This window comes from Erythrolamprus reginae, chromosome 5, assembly GCF_031021105.1.
Source record: "Erythrolamprus reginae isolate rEryReg1 chromosome 5, rEryReg1.hap1, whole genome shotgun sequence".
NCBI lineage: Eukaryota > Metazoa > Chordata > Lepidosauria > Squamata > Dipsadidae > Erythrolamprus > Erythrolamprus reginae.
This window is the reverse complement of record NC_091954.1, coordinates 71,412,334-71,435,926: the sequence shown is the minus strand read 5'-3', so window position 1 is coordinate 71,435,926 and position 23,593 is coordinate 71,412,334. Positions and strand designations below refer to the sequence as shown.

The 23,593-nt window shown below is 36.6% G+C and overlaps 1 protein-coding gene across 7 annotated transcripts in view; it reads left to right on the top strand.

Annotated features, from left to right (window-relative positions):
- The window catches only part of AIRE (autoimmune regulator), a 29,571-nt gene extending 9,933 nt beyond the window's left edge, over positions 1–19,638 (top strand). For 3 of the 7 annotated variants that reach the window (XR_011559206.1, XR_011559207.1, XR_011559205.1), the window contains 11 exons: positions 1,708–1,858; positions 3,619–3,793; positions 4,189–4,338; positions 5,109–5,180; positions 5,718–5,836; positions 8,725–8,840; positions 10,572–10,668; positions 11,777–11,932; positions 14,731–14,852; positions 15,952–17,138; positions 17,522–17,903. Coding sequence is in view for 3 of the 7 variants with exons in the window: in XM_070753051.1 (XP_070609152.1) it covers positions 1,708–1,858; positions 3,619–3,793; positions 4,189–4,338; positions 5,109–5,180; positions 5,718–5,836; positions 8,725–8,840; positions 10,572–10,668; positions 11,777–11,932; positions 14,731–14,852; positions 15,952–16,048; positions 17,070–17,138; positions 17,522–17,602 (1,405 nt within the window). In the remaining 4 variants the exon portion in view is untranslated. Of the gene's footprint in view, positions 1–760; positions 780–1,707; positions 1,859–3,618; positions 3,794–4,188; positions 4,339–5,108; positions 5,181–5,717; positions 5,837–8,724; positions 8,841–10,571; positions 10,669–11,776; positions 11,933–14,730; positions 14,853–15,951; positions 17,139–17,521 lie in introns of those variants that run through there. The other 4 variants (XM_070753052.1, XM_070753050.1, XM_070753051.1 and 1 more) reach the window with 3 other exon arrangements.
- Positions 19,639–23,593: the final 3,955 nt, after the last annotated feature.

Below are 23,593 nucleotides of genomic sequence, written 5' to 3'. Positions count from 1 at the left end.
AATGAAGCTGTGTTCCCAGCTCCAGCTGACCATCCCCCCCTCCCATCCTCCTCCTCGGAAAGCGGCAGGGAGACCAGCACCGGCAGGAGTTGCAGGAGGCCCATTTCCTCCCCCTCTTTTCTCAACAGCTGATCAACACCCATTCGCCTAGCTACCCAGCCTGAGGCAGGGGGGGCGACCCAGGAAGGAGAGCGCGGGAAGCAAATTGTCATCCCAGCGAGTGACACTGTTGAGGTTGTAAGTCGAGGACTTAACAGTTCACTTGAACGATGATGATTGTTCAAGCCACTCCCACCTGGTCACATGGCCGGCAAGCCCCACCCACAAAATAAGCCACACCCACAGTGTTGCAGTAAAGGTTTTGGCCGACCATTACTGGATATAAACCACTAGATGCTATTCTTAGGTCACTTCCAATTAATCATATTCTCTCTATACTGATTTTTCTTATTCTGGTACCTTCAAATGTGTGAAGTCTATAGCTCCAGAATTCCAATTCTGTATGGAAATCACAGACTAAAGGAAGAATGCCCTAGGCCTGTGATGGCGAATGGCATGCGGTGCCTTCTCTGTGGGCACGTAAGCTATTGCCCCAGTTCAGCTCCACTGTGAATGCTTGCATGCCTCCTCTCAGCCAGCTGGTCTTCAGGTCTTTGCTACGCATGCGTGGGGGGCAGACCACACATGGGGTGGCGTGTGCAAGTACAAGGGCTTCATGCGGGGGCTGCGCACGCATTGCATTTTGGAGGTTTGCACTTTGGTCACTTGGTCCAAAAAAGGTTAGCCATCACTGCTCTAGACTGACTGCTGTTGGCCTGCCCTCTTGTATTTGTGTTTTAATTAAATTATGACAATAACTTCTCAAATGACATGAATATAGGAGCTCAATATTATTATATTCCTGAATATAACCATATCTTTGCAACATTGCAAAGATCTTTGCAAAAAAATTAATTGGCAAGTCTCTCATTCAAGTTATGGAGCCTCAGCCTTATCAGAAATGTAAAGGACCATGGGTGGTGTGGGGTGAGGTGGGGTCCCAACACTTCCCCATCCACAGTACAACCTTCTCATTTTCTAATCAAGTAAGGTAATACACAATGTGTGCAGATGGCACAGGGTGGAGTGAAACACTCTGAAAGAAACATGATATTTCAAATAATTAAACAAGTCTAAATAGGCTTTACTAGAAACAGCTTTTATTTCTCAGATTCATCAGAGTGTTATTACTGAGTTTCTGTTTGTATTTTAAATCAAATTTTGCTGCTCTTGTTCCACCTCCTCCCTCCTCATCTATCCTTATTTCAAAATGGAGCAATATAAAGCGCACAAGGAACTACAGAAAACCGATATTGTGTTGATTGCCATTTAGGAGGTGAGACCAACAACGTGGACAGCTAGCTAAGCATGTCAAAGATGAATACTTAGAAATATTGAAAGAAATGAAAAATGACAACCAAGGAGTCATTGGAAAGGACAAATTATAGGCAAGAAACATTATCTTTTTGCAAACTATGTTTGCAAGTCTAATGTTCCAAAGCTAGTGAGGCTGGCAGAAAGCTTCATAAAATAAGTGATGATCCTTCCGAATAACTGGGGTTTAAATTATGTTGAAGCATTTTAATAAGGTTTGATTTCTGCAAATTTGTTCCAGAAATACACTTGGAAGATTACTTTACTCCTTTTGTACATATGTTTCTGTTCCAGGATGTTCAATTCCAATAAAGCATTAGTGGAAGGAGATTTGAGAAAATTACTGAAGATTTATCGCACAGAGATTTCGATGGCAGTGGATGATGTCTTCCCATTACTTCATGGGCTTGCTGATCATGAAATTGTCACTGAAGAGATGTTCAAGGTGAGAGGGGGACAAATCTGGGTACTGTGTAGCTCTTCAGTACATCATATTGGAATATATCAGTTTCTTTTAAGCCATTCATTTACTGTGTTACAATAATTTGCATATTTGCTGTTTTGTTTTATACAATATTATGTATAGCTCATGTTCAGCAACAATTTTGCTGATCTTTCACTTTTTAGCTTTGGTGTTTTTATTTTTCATTACTGCATTTTTTTCTTTTATTCTGTGCAAATTATTGATACATGATGATTTATTAGACTACTTTGTATAAACTTTTATTTGGGCAGGTAGGATGAAAAATCAACAGTGTCGGTAACTGTATATCCTGGGTACTAACTTTTAATATCAAAATATGAATAAAAGTGTTGTCTCCCAATTTATACACCAAAGTTGATGGATATAGTTTTAAATAACTGCCAATGGCTAAAAAGAAATGCCTCTCTAAAGACATTAGTTTAGGTCAGTGTTTCTCAAATAGTGGAGCAGGGGCCCCTGGGGGGCCACAGAGCGATGCCAGGGGGGGTCGTGACCCGGGGGAATGTGCTTTTTCTGCCACAGGGAATAGGGGGGTTTTGCACCGAACAATAACACACAGCACAGAGTAGGAGATATGAAGTGCATATAACAAATCCTTAAGAAACACCAAGGAAAAATATTTAACAGGGATGAAAAGAAAGGAGGAGAGGGACGAGAGATAATGAGACAAACATAAGTCTCCCGAAAGCTAAGAGGAGGAAATATAGTGAAGCGTATGTAGTACTTGGCTTCACTGTGAGTATGGTGAGAGATGAGGAAAGACGGGTATGTTTACTGTGTCTAAAAATGTTGGCAGTGGACAACATGAAGCCAAACAAATTAAGGCGTCACGTAAATACATTACACCTCAATCACTCTGATAAGCCGCTTGAGTTTTTTCAGCGAAAATATGCTGAATATTGCAAAGAATCATTCCGAGAGAGAGTTGGGGGCGTGCAAAATGTTTACTTCTTCCTAGGGGGTGGCGTAACAGAAAATAATTGAGAAACACTGGTTTAGTAGAGTGTAATCTGAGGAATATTGGTAACTTTTCCCCACTCTAAAGCACAAGACTACTTATAATTCCAAAAAACTTGCATTCCATTTTCCTCAGTTTCTAGTTTTCCCTCCAAAATAAATTTAATTTTAACCCTTTCTTTACTATATTGCAAATAACTGGTTAAATTTATAAATACTGTATTCGTTAAGTATCATGCTGGGTTCTACCGGTATTTATTATACCATCTCCCCAATATACATTTCTTTTGCATGAAATTTTCTGTGTACTAAATCTCTTTTTATTTATTTAATTTAATTTAATTGCTTTTCATCTTGTTTTGAAGCAACGTTGAAGGGCTTTTTGTACATCTAAATACCATAGATTATAAAACATCTAGTATACTATATGTTAAGGTTAAAAGTCATCCCAAAATATATATACCCTTTCAGGCCAGGTTTAAATTATACTGCAAAATTCAGAAATAATCAAAATTTAATTTCATGTATTAGTTTGTGATGTGCAAATTAGATAAATTGCATCAAAATTATTTCTCACTCTTTGTTTATAAAATAGAATATTCAGATGTTGAAGCTATTACCATTCCTAATTAGCTACTACTCAAGATGATGGACTACAGGAAATAATATATGTTGCACGTTGCACGTTAAGCATTTTAAAGGAGTAAAATATACTTCAGAATTACCATAGGTCAATTTTGCATTTTCCTCTCTTTGTCTTGAAGGACACTCTCCACCTGAAGGAAACTGAAGGTTGCCACAGGGCTTTTTATACCATGTTGACATGGTTGCTAAGTCAGGATTTATCTTCCATAGAAGATTTCTGGAAAGTCCTTTTCAAAGAGTACAACTTGGAGAAGTATTCCAAGCTTCAGTCTATTTGGAGCAGCTTTCCTAAAGGTATAAGATGTTGTCATTATGGCCTTAAAATGAAATGTATACGGGACAATGAGAAGTTGTAAATAAAGATAGTATAGAAATTGGGAAATATGGGAGTAATCCAAGTTGTATTTAATTGGCTGAATGTGGTTCATACTAAAATTGGTGTACTTGGGACATGTCTAGCATATAAAAGTATTTTTAGTACAAGATAAAGTTCAAGTTCAATTTAAAACCAGCCACTTCATACAATGATGAAAATGTGAGTTAATGATGGTAGCCCATTTAGAAGATCTATCTTGTAGCATGTAATCTGTCTTTGCTAAGGAAAAAGTTACCTTCTATGTGGTTGGAGATAAATTTCCACAATTGTAGATAAGAATCTCAGTCAGTCTCAGTATTTTCCTTATTTTCAGATATGGATTTCGGCAAGTATCGCAAAACAAAGAAAGTTGCCATTAGTCCAAAAACTGTGACTCAGCACAAATCCCAGGGAAAGAGAAAGATAGAAGAAAAAGACCCTTTGCAATTAACTCAGCCTTCAGGGAAAATTGATCTGCACCTTGGTATAAAATTATTTACTGTGTTTTTACTGTATCTTGTGGTATATTGCAGTTTAATTAAAATATAAAAAGAATGAATTTAAAGAATTAAGGAAATCCCTCCCCTCCCCAATACTTAAGCATCTCAGAAGAGGAATCCATTGTAATAACATCATACTGCATTTTTCTCTTTTTATAAGATTAAAGGCATGCAGTTGGAATTAAACATTTTTACATTTATTTTCTCTACTAATGGCTCTCAAGTTTCTGAGAAAAGTATAGTTCTTACTATCATCCTAATAAATAACATATAATAAGATTAATTGTTACAGGTTGTCCTTGACTCACAACTATTTGTCTAGTGACCAAATTTGCAACAGCACTGGAAAAAGTGGCTTATGGTTGTTTTTTACACTTAAGATTGTTACAGCATCTTCACAGTCATGTGATCAAAATTCAGACACTTGGCAACCGGCATTTATTTATGACAGTTGCACTGTGTTAGGGTCACGTGATCACCATTTGTAACTTTCCCAGCAGGCTTCCAACATGCAAACTCAATGGAGGAAGCCATATTTGCTTAATGACCACACAATTCGCTTAACAACTGCAGTTGTGGAGAAAAAGGCTGTGAAATGAAACAAAACTCACTTAACAACTGCCTTTCTTAGCAACAGAAATTTGAGGCTCAGTTGTGGTTGTAAGTTTAGAACTACCTGTATTGTGCATTTTGCAAACAAACAAAAAAGACAATTTCTGCTTTTGATATTGCAAACTGTCTTATAAATCAACAGGGCCTCTTCCTAAAACAAAAGCTGTGAAGAAATCAGAAAATGCTGAGGTACAACAATACCCTCTTCCAAATGGTAAGTTTATCGCTTTGCTACGCTTGCTGAATATGCTAATCCAAGCTTTTCAGCTACTTCTGTGAAATGATCTACCAATGAAAATAAAATTTAAAACCATGAACAATCTTGTTTCATTATCAGATTTCATTAGATTTTGAAATGTCTCTCTGTGATCGCAAAAAGGAATAAAGAATTTCACATCTTCGTTTGGAGTCTTGTCAATGAAATATCACATGACTTGGTCAAGTTTTAGATTTAATTTTGAAGTCGTTGGTTGCTAGTCTTTGACTAATCTATCCAACATTATCTTTATATTATGCCTTGAGGTATTGCTCACTCAGATATGATTCCAAGACAGTAGAATTCTGAATGGATAAGGTATTGTTCAGCATACAAATTATTTGTTCAGCCAGGGGGCCTATATATTACATTAAATTGAAAAAGAAATGTAACTAAAGGCTACTCAGTAACTTTTGCTGAGTCAACTTCTCATTGTAGCAGTTGATCTAAGCTGCCTTTGGATGATTTCATGATATCAAATATGTCTTTTTCCAGGCAATGCTAAGAAATTTGTTAAAGTTGTGAATGAATGTTATACATCAAGCACATCGGAAGAACTTGGAGAAAATAAAGCTTATGAAAAGAAGCCCAGCACGAATAACAAAGAACCCCAGGTTCCTGAGTATATATAATGATGTATTATTATTCTTATTCTCTTTAAATTTTTAGTAGTAAGGAGTAATTTATGTTGGGCTTGTTTTTCTGTTTAGAGTCAGTCTCATTATGGCAAGGTTATGGTGACCACACAGAGTTTTCATCCATGAGATAAATAGGAAATCCAAGAGCTTCTGTTATATGGCACCAATACGAAAGTACTTTTCAACAAGTGTTGCATTCATCTGCCAATCTATATTAAGATGCAAAACTTTCAAATGAACGTGAAAGCGTGAATATGACTATTCAATATGAATAGGTGAATAACAGCAAGAAAAATATTTTCGTACTAATTTTCTACTGACTACACTAGTCCTTTACTGTATAGGAAGTCCTCAACTTACAACCAGTCACCTAGCATCCATTCGAAGTTACACTGGAAACCCCATCATGACTTACGACCCAATTCTGGAGTTCTGACAGGTGCACAAACTCCCGCAATCCCATACGCATATTTCAGGGATTTATTTTTTATAGCCAGTTGCAGCTTAATTTTATAGCCAGTTGCAGCAATCCATGATCATATGACTGTGGTTTATATTGTATTCATTTATTTATTTATTTGCAGATTTCTGGTCTTTCTGACTGATTTCTGGCAAAAAATACCCATAGGAATATGTTGAGTCACTGAATGATCATGGCATTCTGCGGCAAAAACAAAAGTCATAATCCAAACATGTGAATGCCTTGGATTATGACCTTGATGATTTACAGCTGAAATTCTGGGCTCCATTATGTTTGTAAGTCATGGACTATGTATGTACGACAATAGTCTAATATAAACAAAAAAATTCCATAAACTTTCCTGTGATAGGAAACAAGTGAGGGCATGATGGGAGTTGTCCTGTGTGTTACTAGTAGTTAATAGTCTAGATTTTTCCTAACGTCTAGTATATACTCAATGTATAACTTGCTGAATACATCAGAGTGGGAAGTCCCAGTTTCCTTTATCTACTTAAACTGGTATCAGATTCAAAGATGTGAGTTTGGCTATGATGTATTTTTTCTCCCTTCTTAGATAATGTGCCATTTTTATGGATGGAATTCCCCAAGTAATTTAAACCATATAATTACCCTATTTCTCATCTGAATAATTTTTAGATTTATGCTTCTCCCTGAATAGAGATAATCAGTAAGCTTGCAGAGATTCAGGGCTCTGTATGACTTGTTATCTATGCTTGAGGGTTTTTACAGTGCAGTTTTAGTTTCACTCCCAGTTCAGGGAGAAGGGAGCCAAAATTTGTCCTTAGCTGTTCCAGTTTTAAAACAATATTCTCCATCTTCCCTCACACGTCTTAGAGTATGAATGAGATTAGGACATCTTATTCATGATTGTGACGTTCATGCTGTCAGGTGTTTGCATCTAGTGAGTGTCTATTGGCTTGCTGAGGATGGCATTTGGTCAATATTCACTGTCCTCCATGGCTGCTTTGGCTTGGGTTACAAAAGAAACTGGACAACTGATTTCTGCAATATCTGACTCAGGCTTTACAAAACATCAGGCATTATACAGGACTTTACATACGTTGGTATACTGATTTCTGGAAGGAAGACTGTAAGCCTATTGGTAAATAAATCTTCATGGATCTTGAAGATATTTAAAATAGGTTACTGGTCAAAAGTAAACTAAGAAATTGTTAAGGAGTGTGCAGAATTCTTGGGTTTTCAAGGACATGCACAGAGGAAAATGTGGGATTCCAGCTGGTATCCACAAGATATGAGTAATTATTTAGTCATACAAGACAGATACAGTAGAACCCCGACTTACGAGACTAATTGGTTCCAGAAGGAGGCTCGTAAGTCAGAACGCTCGTATGACGAAACATTGTTTCCCATAGGAAACAATGTAAAGTCAATTAATCCGTGCAACAACAACAAAAACCGCTGCCGCCGAACGCGGAAGTTAGCGTTCAGAGACAGCTGCGAAGCGGCGCACGTGTTTTAAAACATGGCAGCCAGCCTGGGGGGCTCGGGGGCTTCCCCCCGAGCCCCCCAGGCCGGCTCTGACGTTTTAAAACACGCGCACCGCTTTGCAGCTGTCTTCTGAAGCCGAACGCGGAAGTTAGCGTTCCGGCTTCAGGAGACAGCTGCGAAGCGGCGCGCGTGTTTTAAAAGGTTGCAGCCGGCCTGGGGGGCTTGCCAGCACCCCCCCCAGCCCCCCAGGCCGGCTGCAACCTTTTAAAACACGCGGGATACGAGCGCCAAGGAGCTGTCTCCTGAAGCCGAGACAGCTCCTTGGCGCTCGTATCCCGAATGTGAGCTCGGGAGGCGAGCAAAAATGTCGCTCCCCTCCCAGCTCTTATCTCGAGTAGCTCGTAAGTAGAGCTGCTCGTATGTCGAGGTTCCACTGTACATTAAATTGTATAAAATAGTGTTTACTTTAAAAATAGCACAGTCAAGTTAAACAGTCCAGTCATTCACATTCAGATCAATCAATATCTCTCAATATAATAAGATTACAAGCCTGTCTTTGTCTTACATGTCAGACATACATTACCGCTTACAAATACATTAAATTACCATTGAACACACAGAGCTTATTACATCAGTCATAGTGAATCAGTAGAAAGAACAGAGAAAGAATCAAGTTTTCTGGCTCCCTCTTATGGCAATTTGCAACACTACTTCTTAAAGCTATAGTACTACATTACAAACAAACACTCATTGTTAGTTTGTTTATATATTGCAAACCCAACTGTTTTGTACATAGTACCAACAGAAATGATAATTTTAACAAAGGTCTGGTGATTTAATACGATCAGCAAAAGCAACCTCAGTTGTATGGAAAGAAATTGATTCAAATTGTAATGTTCTTTTGTTTTAATCAATCTGCAATTTTGCTGGCCAGAAAAATGATGATGAATGTGCCATCTGTAGGGATGGTGGAGAGCTGATCTGTTGCGATGGATGCCCTAAGGCCTTTCATCTTGGTTGCCTTATACCACCATTGACAGAAATTCCAAGGTAAAAACAACTTTTATCCATCTAAAATTGAATATAGTTTTGGATACAGATTTACAGCCATTTGCTTTCTTGTGTCATTATGGTTCTTTGTAGCCTTTACAATTAGTTCCTTAACTTAGTTTTGTAATCCTATCTAGCATATTCTCACTGAGTTTTGTAATTAATTTTAGGTGGCTGATTATAGAAGGGCTTTTATTATTATTATTAAACAAATAAAAGATGACAAATGTTTGGGTTATAATTAAAAAAATATAGTTATCAATACCTTCTCAAAGTAAAAAATGAAGAATAATTGTGAAAAAGACTGAACTCTTTACAAACAAAGGAGTCTTCGGAGAGGAGTGGCATACAAATCTAATATATTATTATTATTATTATTATTATTATTATTATTATTATTATTATTATTATTATTATTATTATTATGTCAGTACAACACAGCAAACGAGATCACTATGCTGGATTTCGTATTTCATCACCAGTCGGGCACTTCCCAAGCACCTAGGACTGCGTGATGTAGCGGCCAATTATGTTTGCCGATCCCAGTAAAGCGGCCTTTTGCAATTGACAGATGGAGATTTTGTCAATTCCGATGGTTTTCAAATGTCCGCTGAGATCCTTTGGTACTGCACCCAGCGTTCCAAGTACCACTGGGACCACTTTCACTGGTTTATGCCAGTCGTTGCAGCTCGATTTTTAGATCTTCGTATTTCACTAATTTCTCTAGCTGCTTCTCCTCAATTCTGCTGTCTCCTGGGATTTATTATTATTATTGTTGTTGTTGTTGTTGTTGTTGTTGTTGTTGAATGACAGAACCATTTGCAAACCAAGAATAAGAAACAAATACTATTAGACATATAGAATGATAGGCTATTCATCAGCTATCAAGTGGTTAGCAAAGACAGGGCTTTGAAAACATTCTTCGCAGAGAGTAACAATGAAAGAGCTTGCAAATGGGTAAGAGCTGGGAAGATCATTAACACCAAGTTAGGGCTGAAAAAATATTCTAAAAAAACACAACCTACATTCAGAATATAAGGCACACCCAAATTTTCAGCCTCTTTAAGGGAGGAAAAAAGTGCATCTTATACTCAGAAAATACAGTATGCTGGAACAAAATATTCTAAAACATAGTTCTGACTTTATATACTTATTTTGTGTCTATAGTTGCCCATGTCAACATGACTCCTTTGCCCTACCCTCACTCATTTCACTCCAGAAAATAAAGCAACTAATAGAGCTTTTAGTGTCATTTTCCTTATATTTACAATCATCCCACTTCTCCCCACCTCTGCAAAATAGTAAGACAGGACAGAAATTTTATGCATTGTTTTGTGTCATTTTAAGGATAAGAGAACAGTACTAACTCAGTGTGTGTGTGAGGAAGGTCAAGATGGGCAGAATCTGATAGCCAGCATGAACAGCAGGTATTGCGTACAGAGAGCAACAGCAGCAGATATTGATAGACATAATTCCATGTGCCTTGTGAGACCCTAAGTTAAATATAATGGAGAATGCTGCCCTTATAGCAGCGTTGAATGTGATTCAACTGAAAACTGCCTCAAAAAATGTGGATTGAGAAAGAAAGCAAAATATTTTCAGCCAGCAACTACTTTGCATGAAAGAAACAAATTATACAAGATTTAAGAAGCTTGTTAATTTATTTTTCCTTCTTTTTTACTTTGTATATTTGATTATCCACCTGTTTTTCTACCTTGGAACACTCATCAGTGGGACGTGGAGGTGTGATTCCTGCTCATCTGGGAAAACCAGAGAGGACAAAGGCACTGAAGAGGAGAAGAATAGAGAGTCCTTTACTCATAGTCAGGTATAAGGATGATTTTTGACTTTCCATGTCAGATGGTCATTCTGGCTGGAGTTGATAGGAGTTATCATGCCAGATATCAGAAGCCAATGTTCCCTCTAATTTTTTTTTGGTGTGGGCGGAAAAGTATAGTGTCTGAGCGGCAGTCCCTTTGGACTGGGCGGCATAGAAGTATAAATAAATAAATAAATGAATGAATGAATGAATGAATGAATGAATGAATAAGAAAAAAATTCCCTTCTTTTTTTATTAAAAGAAATTAATAATAAAACAAAACCAAAATCTATTACTATTATTACTATCTTCTTTTTCCATCCCTGTCTCCTCCCCCCTTGTGTGTGTGTGTGTGAACTCTTGAACCATTTCCAATAACAGGTGAGCTATTGGAAATGGTTCAAGAGTTCACACACACACACGCACAAAAACACACACAAACGGCTGGGGTTTTTTCTCTCTGTTATTATTTGGGTGCTTTTTACCATATGCTTTAAATCAAGAGTCATTTTTCTCTCTTTCTCTCTCCCCCTCTTTCTCTCTCTCTATTTTTCTCTCTTTCTCTCCCTCTCTTTCTATCTCTCTCCCCCTCTTGCTCTCTCTCTCTCTCTCTTGTTTTCTTTCTCTCTTCCTATTGCTTTCTCTCTCTCTCACTCTTCCTATCTCTTGCTTTCTTTCTCTTCTCTCTCTTGCTATCTCTCTCCCCCTCTTTCTCTCTCTCTTTCTCAGGGGGGGTATTTTGGGGCGCGCGCCTGCACACGTGCGCAGCTTACGGGGAACGCTGTCAGAAGCATATTAATTTGGGGAAGGCTGTCTATCTAAGTAGTTCTAAAATCTGCTTTTTTTCCCAATGGTTGACTGTCCATTTGCTCCTATGTCACAGTTCCAGTTTCCGTTCTGAAAAATGAAAACAGAGAACGAATGTTGTTCAAAGCTGTGCATAGATATTTGGTGTACAATGTAATTAAATAACTTCTGTCACTTTAAGAACATTATGAGATCAGCATATGTCAGATCTGAAATAGTTTGTACAGTTTGTATTCCTTCTCCATACAAATGTTTTCCTGCTGCAGCTGAATAAGGACTGGAGTGCTATTTAATTTTCCTATCTCCTCAGGGTGCTGTTTATGTCCAGAGAACAACTGAAGATGGGAGGAGAGTCCTTATCAAAGAACCTCTGTGTGCCTCCTTCAGGCAGCCCCTGCCATCTTTGCTCTCTATGTCCGTGGCAGCCCCATCCACAGTACAGAATGCTGGAATAGAGAAACAACTGGTCAGTAAATTTTCTTTCCATGGATTTTTTACATTTCAGTGTATGCAAAAGTCAGATAGCAGGGGTGTGTTCTTAACTTTGGCAGACTGAAGATCACACTCCAAGAGATGAAAGGGATAGGACCGTGATGACTGACCAAGGCACATGTGCCATAGGTGGCATGCAGAGCCTTCTCTGCGAGCACGCGAGCTGTCGTCCCAGCTCAGCTCCAGCACACATGCATGCACCACACATGCATACACTTACACTGGCCAGCTGGTTTTTGGGTCTCTGCCACACATGCACGGTGGGCAATGCACAGGTGGAGGGGCGTATGGGGGGATCATATGCTCATGCGCAGGGGAGGAGTGCATATGGGAATTGCACATATGGTGGTTGGGGCACGTGGGATGGTGTATACACATTGCATTATGGGTGCAGGCATGTGCGCTTTTAGCACTCGGCGACAAAAAGGTTAGCCATCACTGGGGTAGGAACAAGAATGGGGCAAATCCAAAACTAACATAGAAACATAGAAGTCTGACGGCAGAAAAAGACCTCATGGTCCATCTAGTCTGCCCTTATACTATTTTCTGTATTTTATCTTAGGATGGATATATGTTTTATCCCAGGCATGTTTAAATTCAGTTACTGTGGATTCATCTACCACGTCTGCTGGAAGTTTGTTCCAAGGATCTACTACTCTTTCAGTAAAATAATATTTTCTCATGTTGCTTTTGATCTTTCCCCCAACTAACTTCAGATTGTGTCCCCTTGTTCTTGTGTTCACTTTCCTATTAAAAACACTTCCCTCCTGAACCTTATTTAACCCTTTAATATATTTAAATGTTTCGATCATGTCCCCCCTTTTCCTTCTGTCCTCCAGACTATACAGATTGAGTTCATTAAGTCTTTCCTGATACGTTTTATGCTTAAGACCTTCCACCATTCTTGTAGCCCGTCTTTGGACCCGTTCAATTTTGTCAATATCTTTTTGTAGGTGAGGTCTCCAGAACTGAACACAGTATTCCAAATGTGATCTCACCAGCATTCTATATAGCGGGATCATAATCTCCCTCTTCTTGCTTGTTATACCTCTAGCTATGCAGCCAAGCATCCTACTTGCTTTCCCTACCGCCTGACTGCACTGTTCACCCATTTTGCAGTCAGGCGGTAGGGAAAGCAAGTAGGATGCTTGGCTGCATAGCTAGAGGTATAACAAGCAGGAAGAGGGAGATTATGATCCCGCTATATAGAATGCTGGTGAGACCACATTTGGAATACTGTGTTCCAAATTTAACTGAAACTCTGAAACTGTTTCAGTTAAATTTAAGTACAACTAATTTAAGTAAATGCTAAAATTATGTTTCTCAATATTAAGCAAATTTGAGTAAATAGAATACAAGAGCCAATTTGATGTAATGATTAAGACTTCAGGATAGAAACTGGAATACTGTAAGTTCTAGTGCTAACCTAGGCACAAAGCCAGCTAGGTGATCTTAGGCAAGTCATTCTCAGCACTAGGAATCAGGCAATACTTCTGAAAATCTTGCCAACAAAAGTACAGGAACTAGTCCAGGCAATTGCTAGCAATAGCAACAGCACTTAGACTTATATACCACTTCACAGTGCTTTACAGCCCTCTAAGGGGTTTACAGATATTCCCCCCAACAATTGGGGTCCCCATTTTACCCACCTCAGAAGGATGGAAGGCTTAGTTAACCTTGCGCCTAACAAATTGCAGTCAGCTGGCAGTCAAGAGTACTGCACTCTAACCACTGTGCCACCATGGGTCATTTCTAGAGAATGAATTGAAAGCTAAAATGTGAATATGATGGTTCTTTCCTGTGTTATTTTTGAAAGAACTGTAGGGTGCCACTCTTATAAATCTACGTAAGAGTCCATCCCTCTTTCTTCATCCATGGGATGAGGTAAATAGGTGCAGTAGACCTATTAAGGCAACTATGATTTGATGTTCACCTTATCATATCTAGTAATTCTAGCATTTTGGTAACTTGAGGTAGCCTGATCCCAGGGTTTTGTTTGTACTTGTTTTTAAATTCTAAATTGTTTTCTTCCCTATATAAACTAGGTTCAATCAAACAGATCTAATGTAGAGTACTAGTTAAGGAATAGGGAGCCCTAGGTTCTAGTCCATGCAAAGCCATGAAAACTCACTGGACCAGCCACTGTCTCTCAATATAATTTACCTGAAAATGTTGTGGGGAAAAATAGGAAGAGCTTCAGAAAGCGCATACATGCTTCCTGGAACTTCTGTTAGAAAAGATAGATTATAAATATAATAAACAGTCAAGCAGTCATGAAATTGTTTCTAGTGTTTAATATTCAATTGTTGCAATGAAATGATACTCTGCTTTTTTTTAAATTACCCTGGATTCCAAATAGCAATAGCACTTGGACTTATATACCACTTTACAATGCTTTACAGCCCTCTCTAAACAGAGTCAGCATATTGCTCCCAACAATCTGGATCCTCATTTTACTGACCTTGGAAGGATGGAAGGCTGAGTCAACCTTGAGCTAGTCAGGATCAACTCCTGGCAGTGGGAGTGGACCAGGCAGTTTCAACCTATTACTGCTCAGGTTTTAAAAATTTTAAGTTTTTTATTTTTATTTTTTGTCATTTTATTGTGTGCTATAAAGCTAAGAATGGCATTGTAAGTAGACTTCTAAGCAATTACGACAGAGCTGTTAAATACTGGATAGAAAAGTAGTATGTAAAGTACAAAATTATTCTCAAGAAATTAAAAAAGGACCATTTTTTGCTAGAAAATTACTTTAAATTGTATTTTTTCCAGAAACTAACCATTGGTGACAAATGCGGTATATGCCGGAAAGGAGGAGATGTGATCTACTGCAATAAATGTTTCAGGGCTTTCCACTGGCGCTGCCATTTTCCTGCCCACACAGATGAAATCAGGTATTAATTGTGCCCAAGAATAAATCTTCATTTATCTCTTATATATGTCAAGCCATGGCCCCCAGCTGTTACCATTGAAAATAAGGAAGAGAAGGATGGAGAGTGGCAAATATTTATGTCAGGTGCACTAAATTAATGTGGTTAATATAGCCCCTAAAGACATATTTTTTCCAAGACAGTTTTAAAGTTTTAGTTAAGACAAAACTTTGATCTCCACCTTTTACAAAGTACAGGTAAAAATTCACCTAACTGAATAGGGGTTTTTAGTTGTTTTTTATTATTGGATTGTACATGTGTTTATTATTATTGTTGTTAGCCGCCCCGAGTCTGCGGAGAGGGGCGGCATACAAATCCAATAAATTATTTATTATTATTATTATTATTATTATTATTATTATTATTATTATTATTATTATTCCACCACATCACCTTCACTCTAAATCTCCCTACATATCAGAAACAAGATGATAAAGTAGAATACTGTAGTCCAAATGTTTATGCTGCTTGATTAGATAAAAGGTTTACCATATTTTTCCAGAATATAAAAGACACTCCTCCCCCCCCCCCAAGAGGGTGAAAATTTGAATGTGTCTTACATACTGAATGTAGACCACACGCTGAAAATGGAGTACTTGGAGGAGGCAATTGCTTATGGCATTCCTTGCAGCCTGAAACAGCTGATCGTCAGGAGGCCGACAATTGACAATTAGGCTGTGCTGAAGCTGAAACAGCTGTTTGCTATTTGCTGCAAGGAGGCAAATTGCTGGGAGGCAGAGGCAGACTTTTTCTCCCTTGTGCTAATCGGGCTGTACTGAAATGGAAACAGGCTGTTTTCTGTTTACTGTAAGGAGGCAAATTACTGAAAGGCAGAGGCAGAAGCAGATTTTTTTTCTTGTTTTCTTCCCCCCAAAAGGTAAGTCTGTCGTTTAGTCCAGAGCATTTTATACTCTGAAAAATGTGGTGATGTTGGTGGGGGTTTAAAGCATTTTCAAATCTACTTGTAATCTAACATAGCAATATCCACTTTAACAACCATGGAATCTGAAATCAACTTATGCTCTGAGGGAATGCTTAAGATTATTTTTACATTGTGTTCTAGTGGAATCCTGGTATGTAAGTCCTGTTTTGACAACTCTACAGTTATTGGCTTGGAAGGAGACTCGCACTCCAATGCTCAAACACTACGAGCAGTAAAGGTCAGATTTTCCTTTTCCCCCCAACCTTATTATGCCCAGTGGATTAAAGACACTCTGGTATATACACAGACGACCTTCATGACTTTTCATGCTTCAGATGTGATACGCAATTCCCATCATTGGCTTATACATTGTTATCTGAGATTAATGAGAGTTGCAATCTAATTTTCTTTTAATAGGCATAACTTCCCTGAGCTCCAATTATTAAATCTAGTAGACTTTCTTTATTAGTCTTCATCAGTATGCTGAACACCTTCTGGTTTTTTAGAAAAAAATATTGCTTCAATATCTTTGAAGTTTACAATCTTAAATCAACAACAAATATAGGAACATAGAGATAAGGTAGAAAAACATCTGCAAGTAAATATAGTTCCATTTGCAAAGTTGATTGTACCTATATACAGTAATCCCTTGCTACTTCGCGTTTCATCTTTCGCGGATTCGCTACTTCACGGGTTTTTTCAAAGGGGATTTATGGCTTAGAAACACCGGGACAGGGACGGTTTGTGTGTGTGTGTGTGGGGGGAACTGCAGCGCGGCTTCCTTCAGCTGCTACCACCGCTGCTGACCACTGAGAGAGGCCGGTCTCTCTCAGCTGTCAGAAGCAGTAGATTGTTAACAATACAGGGAGGGTTTTAAAAGTCCAAATACTCATTAAAAACATTAAAAAAATTATTTACTTCACGGAAATTCATTTTTCACAGGTGGTCTTGGAAGGCATCCCCTGCAAAAAATGAGGGATCACTGTACTACTAAAATTTTGTGTCTGTAAGCTTTAACTGTGAAACAATGCATCACAGGGCAACTTTTTCAACTAAGGTGTATTGCAAATGGGCTAAGTTACTGAATGCTGGCATCCATTGCTTCTGTTGGAATGAAATTTTAGAAAGTTCTTGCTGTTTCAACACTGCTATTGTTGACTGCTGCCACTATGCTGCTAGGGTTATTTTGAATTTTGAATATGTGTAACTTATTCAAAATAGACAAATATAAGATGGCATAGTAATATTTTTAATTCTAGGTGCTGGAAGATTCTGCTGGAACCGAACCTGCATTGAACAAAGATGATTTGGATTCACTCTTAGGGGAGGTAAATCAAGTAAATAATGATGTAGGTTTATTTATTTGGCTCTATAAAATATCTAATGTGGAATTTATAATGCATCAGCAAACTTCAGCAAAAATCAAATCCTTCTTGGTAATATTCAGCATTTGGCGTGATTAACAAATTCAGCCACAAAATGATTTGCAAATTTCTTGAAAAAAGACAACCGTCCAAAGTTTATCCCATTGCTTGGACTCTCATAGCAGATCAGAATTGGATGTGGTTTACCCTGCACAGGAACAGTGAATCTGTTTTTTTTAATTGTAAAAATAGTTTTACATTTGCCTTTATTGTGTAATTTATTCCTATGAATTCTCTTCTTTCTATATTCAGATTCTGATTATTTTATTTTCTCTATAATCTTCCAGAATACGTTTGATGGGATTTTGCATTGGGCATTCCAGAGCATGCCTCGTTCATTATCAGGCACCCAAGGATTTTTCTCATAATATTCTAGGTGGCACTATTTTTCCAATATCTAGTTCCAGTGCTATTGTTCAGTAACATGAGATATAATCTCATTGTAGTTCAACACAATGTTCAAAAATGTTTTCATGTTTTATATATTTTAATTTCATATTTATACCAATATGATTGATCTCTTAAATGGGGTGGTTTTTAGTTGTCATAATATATTGATAGTGTTTATTTAGCAACTATTTACAATTACAATGATGATGAAAAAGTACCTTCAGACCAATCTTTGCATTTTCAACTTTCATGGGTCTGTAAAGCAAAAAAAAAAAAAAAGCTGAAGTAACATCATAAGCATAGCAGCGATTTCATTTAGTGACCGCTTTGCTTAACAACCAAGTTCAAATTGTAGTAACTAAACTAGAACTTCCTGCTTATTGTTAATTATGTAACTGAACAGGTCAACAAATTAATCTTTCTATTAATTTCTCGCAACTCTTGGCATATTATACTAAAACATTCAGAAAATCTGCAGGTGGTGGTGGAGTTCCCAGGGACTTAATTTGCCTTCTGTGACAGAAAAGTTGAGACAGCTCAGGAATTCCTAATGACTAGGACAGGCGTAGGACCATTCCTGGTAGAAGAAGGGCTCAACACATTACTCACTTTAGATGGGGTTTTTATCTTATTACAGTAAATGTGATCTATAACTTTTGGACATTACTGTAATATTATATTTTGCCATGGTTAAAAAGTTGTATACTATAAAGTGACCTCTAAATTTCTGAATGTTTTATTATTATTCTATCATGCCAAAACTTGATAAAGAAGATCTGGTGCCATACTACTCATGAAATAAATGTGCCTATCTTATTGGTCTGCCCCAGGCATCTAATGGAGTTCCAGATATGGCTGAGGTTTCAATAATTTCATCTAGTACTTCTAGTACAAGCATTCCGGACTTTGGAACAGATGGATTGTAATATACCCTAAAATTGCCAGTTTTTCTAGTACTGCTCCTATGTCTAATATAAATAATTAAATTAAGCTGTTGCTTTCATCTATCTCTCTGCTTTAAAATAATAACCTCGCGAAGATATATCCAAATACTGTACGTTCCCTCTATGCTGGAAATGCAGGCAAAATCCAGGGACCTACTACCATCTCTGGTGAACCTGTGAAATTGCTCAAAATTATTGGAAATTAAAAACATCTTAGATCAAATTACTAATCTAAACCTACAACTAAAACCAGAATTATTCCTATTAGGAATCCCCCGACAAAATTTCAAGAAAAATGACTTTTATATTATACTACATATTATAACCCCTGCAAGGACCATATATGCGCAATACTGTATTGGAAACAAAAAGGAACTCCAACCATATTAAACCTCTTGATTAAAACCATGGAATATGCCAAAATATGTCCAAATTGACCTTGGAAATACAAGATAGGAATGATACAGATTTCTACCAAGCCTGGGACAAGTGGTATAAATGGCTAAGACAAAAAATATATATTTACCAACATTACAAAATATAACATTTCAACAAATCAATCTTCATTGAAAGATAAAATACAAACAAATACAAAAATTGTGACAAATAACTTATAAAGCCTACATACAACAGTTAAAGACTAGAACTAATGACCCTCAATACAAAACAGAAATAATTTTTTTTAAGATGGGAAATAATATCCCAAATACACCATGGAAACAGACATCGTAATAAACTCCGACACTAGCCAAATGGCTAGACACTCTCATCCCAATTCTTCCCCCTTTTCCCTTTATCCCTTTAGGCTTTCTATCATTCCTTCTCTCACTCTCTCCTCTTCTATCGTCTACTCTATCTCTCTTCTCTTCGTTCTTTCCCTTCTTTTTCTTTCCCCCCTTTTTTTCTTTTCTTTTTCCCCTTTTCCCCCTTTTTTCAATAATATCAATATGATTATGATGTTACCTGATATGAACGCTAATTACTATGTATTATTGATTCCCCTTTGCCTTTGTTTTGTCTTACTCTTAATAAAACTAAATAAAGATTATTTAAAAAAAATAAAAATAAAATAATCTCGTACCCACTCAATAAAGCATAGAAGGGATTTTGGAAGCTTTTATTTCCTTATTATTCTTCATCTTGTTATTGTTACAAAATTTTGAAAAGTCAGTACACTAGTTTTGATAAATAGAAATGGAAATGGACAGCTATGGAATATGAAATATAAATAAATAATCTTACTATTCTGGGGGGAAAACACCTACTGCATAATTAATACAAAATTTCAGGTGCTTGTGCCATGAAATATAATTTCAGCAACAATTGTAGTTTTTAGTTTGAGTTGTTGCAAATAGCAATATTGAACTGATAACCAATAGTAAATCTCAACTCTGTAGTGAAATGAAAATACATCAAAACTTTTAAGGGTTTCTGAATTTTTTCCCCCATTTTTGAAAAGTTGAATGTAAAATTATCAGTTTTATTCCTTACTTTTGTAACTCTTGCACACAATTTTCTTGGTTTGTGCAAAATGCTGAAATCCAGACAAGTTGCCTATCATCAAAATAGAAAATAATTTATTTAAGTAGACTGGCATTTTATTTTCTAGCAATTATATTGACTAAGATTAGATACAACTGGATACTGGAAGTTAGTCCGCAATAATTAAATTATAACGTTGGGAGATTAATAGAACGTTCTTAGTTTAAACTATGTTTTTTGCTATTAATAAATAATAGAAGCTCTTTGATAGTAAAAAAAGAAAAGAAAAGCCAGTTAACTAGTCAGTGAATGTAAAATATCCTATTAAACATAAATAAAACAGATATACACTGGTATAACAAATATATTTACAAATATGTGCTTTCCTGTTTCTTTGCAACCTATTACATTCATATAATTGTAAAAGTAAATATCCATGAGGGTATTTTAAGATTTTCTGCTAATAACGTATTCTACATACAATGTATACAATATTTATTTTCACTTTCTCTGATACAGCAAGAAGTAGGATAATTCTATGGTCACTGTGCAGGAGTAGCACTTGGGTGAATATTATAATGGAACAAAAAGGATAATTATAAATTAATGAGTGAGAGTCAAAATTCTGAATGATGTACCGTATATACTCGAGTATAAGCCGAGTTTTTTAGCCCCAAAAATGGGCTGAAAAACACAGCCTCGGCTTATACTCGGGTCATTGACAAAGTCACCACACGAGGGCGCCATTGCTTGAGCCAGAGCGAGGAGGCACCAGCTTTTGTCCCCTCTGGCACGCCGTAGTTCCTCTCCCTAGCTCAAGCAAAGAAGGCAGCCATTTGCAATGGTGAGTCGGATTAAAAAGGCCCCCTGCTGTCAGATTCTCCTCCCCCTCCTTTGAAAGGATTTAAACTGTTTAAAAAATGGTATTTTGTGGTAGTTGCTGTCCTTGCTTGGATAGGATCTAATAATGTGTTATGAGGCAGAGCTAGACAGGAATTCTTTTTCTATCTGTCTATCTTTCTATCTATCTATTTTTCTATCTATCTATCTATCTATCTATCTATCTGTATCTATTTCTTTCTATCTATCTATCTATCTATCTATTTTTCTATCTGTCTGTCTGTCTATCTTTCTATCTATATCTATCTATCTATCTATCATCTATCTGTATCTATTTCTATCTATCTATTTTTCTATCTAACTATTTTTCTTTCTATCTATCTATCTATCTATCTATCTGTCTGTATCTATTTATCTATCTATCTATCTATCTATCTATTTTTCTATCTGTCTGTCTGTCTGTCTATCTATCTTTCTATCTATATCTATCTATCTATCTATCTATCTATCTATCTATCTATCTATCTATCTATTTGGTTTTCTATGCTGATAACCTCACAGCAGCTAATGCTGAAGCTCTTCTTTGGATACACTTATTTGTTTGTTTGTTTGTTTGTTTATTTATTTAATTGGATTTGTATGCAATCCCTCTCCAAGGACTCAGGGTGGCTCACAGCATATATAAAAACAGAACAATAATGTAAATCCAATTAATGATGAGAAGGAATCCAGTTTTGAAGGATTTTAACTCTTAGGTTTTAGCTTCCTGATCGAGCTACTTTTTTTACTTTTTAATTTATTGTTAATATTGTTAATTTGTTTACCCTCTTTTAAATTTACAGAGCTAGTTTACTGGTTTTCTTTAAAATAAATATTCTAAAACATGTCTCAATTAATGTAATTTTATTGTTTTCCATTTTTATAAGTTACCAGTAGCCACTGCATTTTCTAACCTCGGCTTATACTCGGGTCAATACGTTTTCCCAGTTTTTGTGGCAAAAATTGGTGCCTCGGCTTATACTGGGGTCGGCTTATCCTCGAGTATATACGGTATATTAAGCTGGAAAATTCTACATAGCTCTACCTAATGGTTCTCTACATCCAACTCCTCCAGGATTATAGACTAATCTTTTGTGCAGTCTGAAATGGTGTCTATAGAGATTCTGAATCATCCAGGTCACGCTTTCACAAAAGGCAGTTGGACTCTCTTACTTTTTTCTTGAAAACGTTTGCCCTTTCATTCAAGAAGCTTCTTCAGTTCTGATGTGAAGCAAAACATTTTTAAGGGGAAAACCAAGTGTCAGGCCAAAACCTCTGCCTTCACACAATGCTTTGGGCCTGACACCAAGAATTTCAAGTTGCTTTTTGGAAAAGCACTTTTAGGACAATCTGAAATGATGCTGAACTAAATAAACATACTTTAAATTTGAATTGCTCTGAATACATTGCTTATTGCTAAGTAGTGTATACTAGATACTCAAATAATACATAACCTTTCTATACCCCCTTGCTCCAGTAGGCCATTATCTACCAGCTGGGTAAATACATCAGAGACCTTATAAGTTATAGTGACTACATACAATGTAATTTTCAATAGAAAAAATCTCTGGATAATTTAAGGGAAAAAATTGATACACCAGAACTGTATATGATATAACAAAATGGGCTAGGAAAATAAAATGACTACTATTCAAAATGACATAATATATTATCTCAGATCAGTCTATTTGAAGACAATTTTCTGGTGCTGAGGTACCATCATTTAAAAGCCTCTCCAATTTAAATTTCTTTCATACATTACAAAATGTTTATAATGTAGATATTTGTAGGGAGAATATATTGCACCTTTAGGCACCTCCTTAAATCAAACATTGCCAAGTATGCCCATAAAAGATGTAGAAATAAGAAACTGCTCATACATGTTACATGAGCAACCACATGTTTTTAGATAACCTTTATCTTGCAAACCTGTATTTTTCAAAACAGAGCATACAATAATCCAGCAGAGGGCAACACCAGTGTTTCAAATTTCAAATTCAGGCACCATGTAAATCTAAAAAAAATAGTGTTTCCTGTAATGTTGTGCTCACTTGCTTCTGCTGGCAAAGGAAAATAACAGAGGAACTGATATATTTCTAAGAGAAACATAAGAACAAAGCCTGCTTGTAATTATCTTGGATTTCATTAAAAAAATTATAATGCTATTTCACCACTGACAGCTCTGTTTAAATATTACTTTAAGTCTCAATTTATAGTTCAGAAAACTTGAGCAACCTAAATTGATTTTTACATCAAATAATCGATTATTTATAGACTTTGCCTCTTATTTAAATACTGTATAGGTAAATTGTCATGTCGGATTCTGTTTTTAGTCTGACTTGTAAGAGTTCAATCTTATACATAGAAACAACAAGATCTGGAATTATTAAGTATATTTTCTTTCATTTTAGCTGTTTCCTGGATGTAGCTATCAGCAATGATACTGAATAATGAAGTTGCAATCTCAAATAACCAATAAAAATCTGTAGGGTATTTCCAGAAATATCATGTAGACACATATGCCACTAATAAAGTCACACCTCCATATACATAATTATTTGCAGTTTGTTTTCTTTTTGACCATATATATTGTACATCATTCATGGCAAGCATTATAGTGTAATACCTCTGTAAGAAATCATTTTCCAAATAGCAGTTTAGATT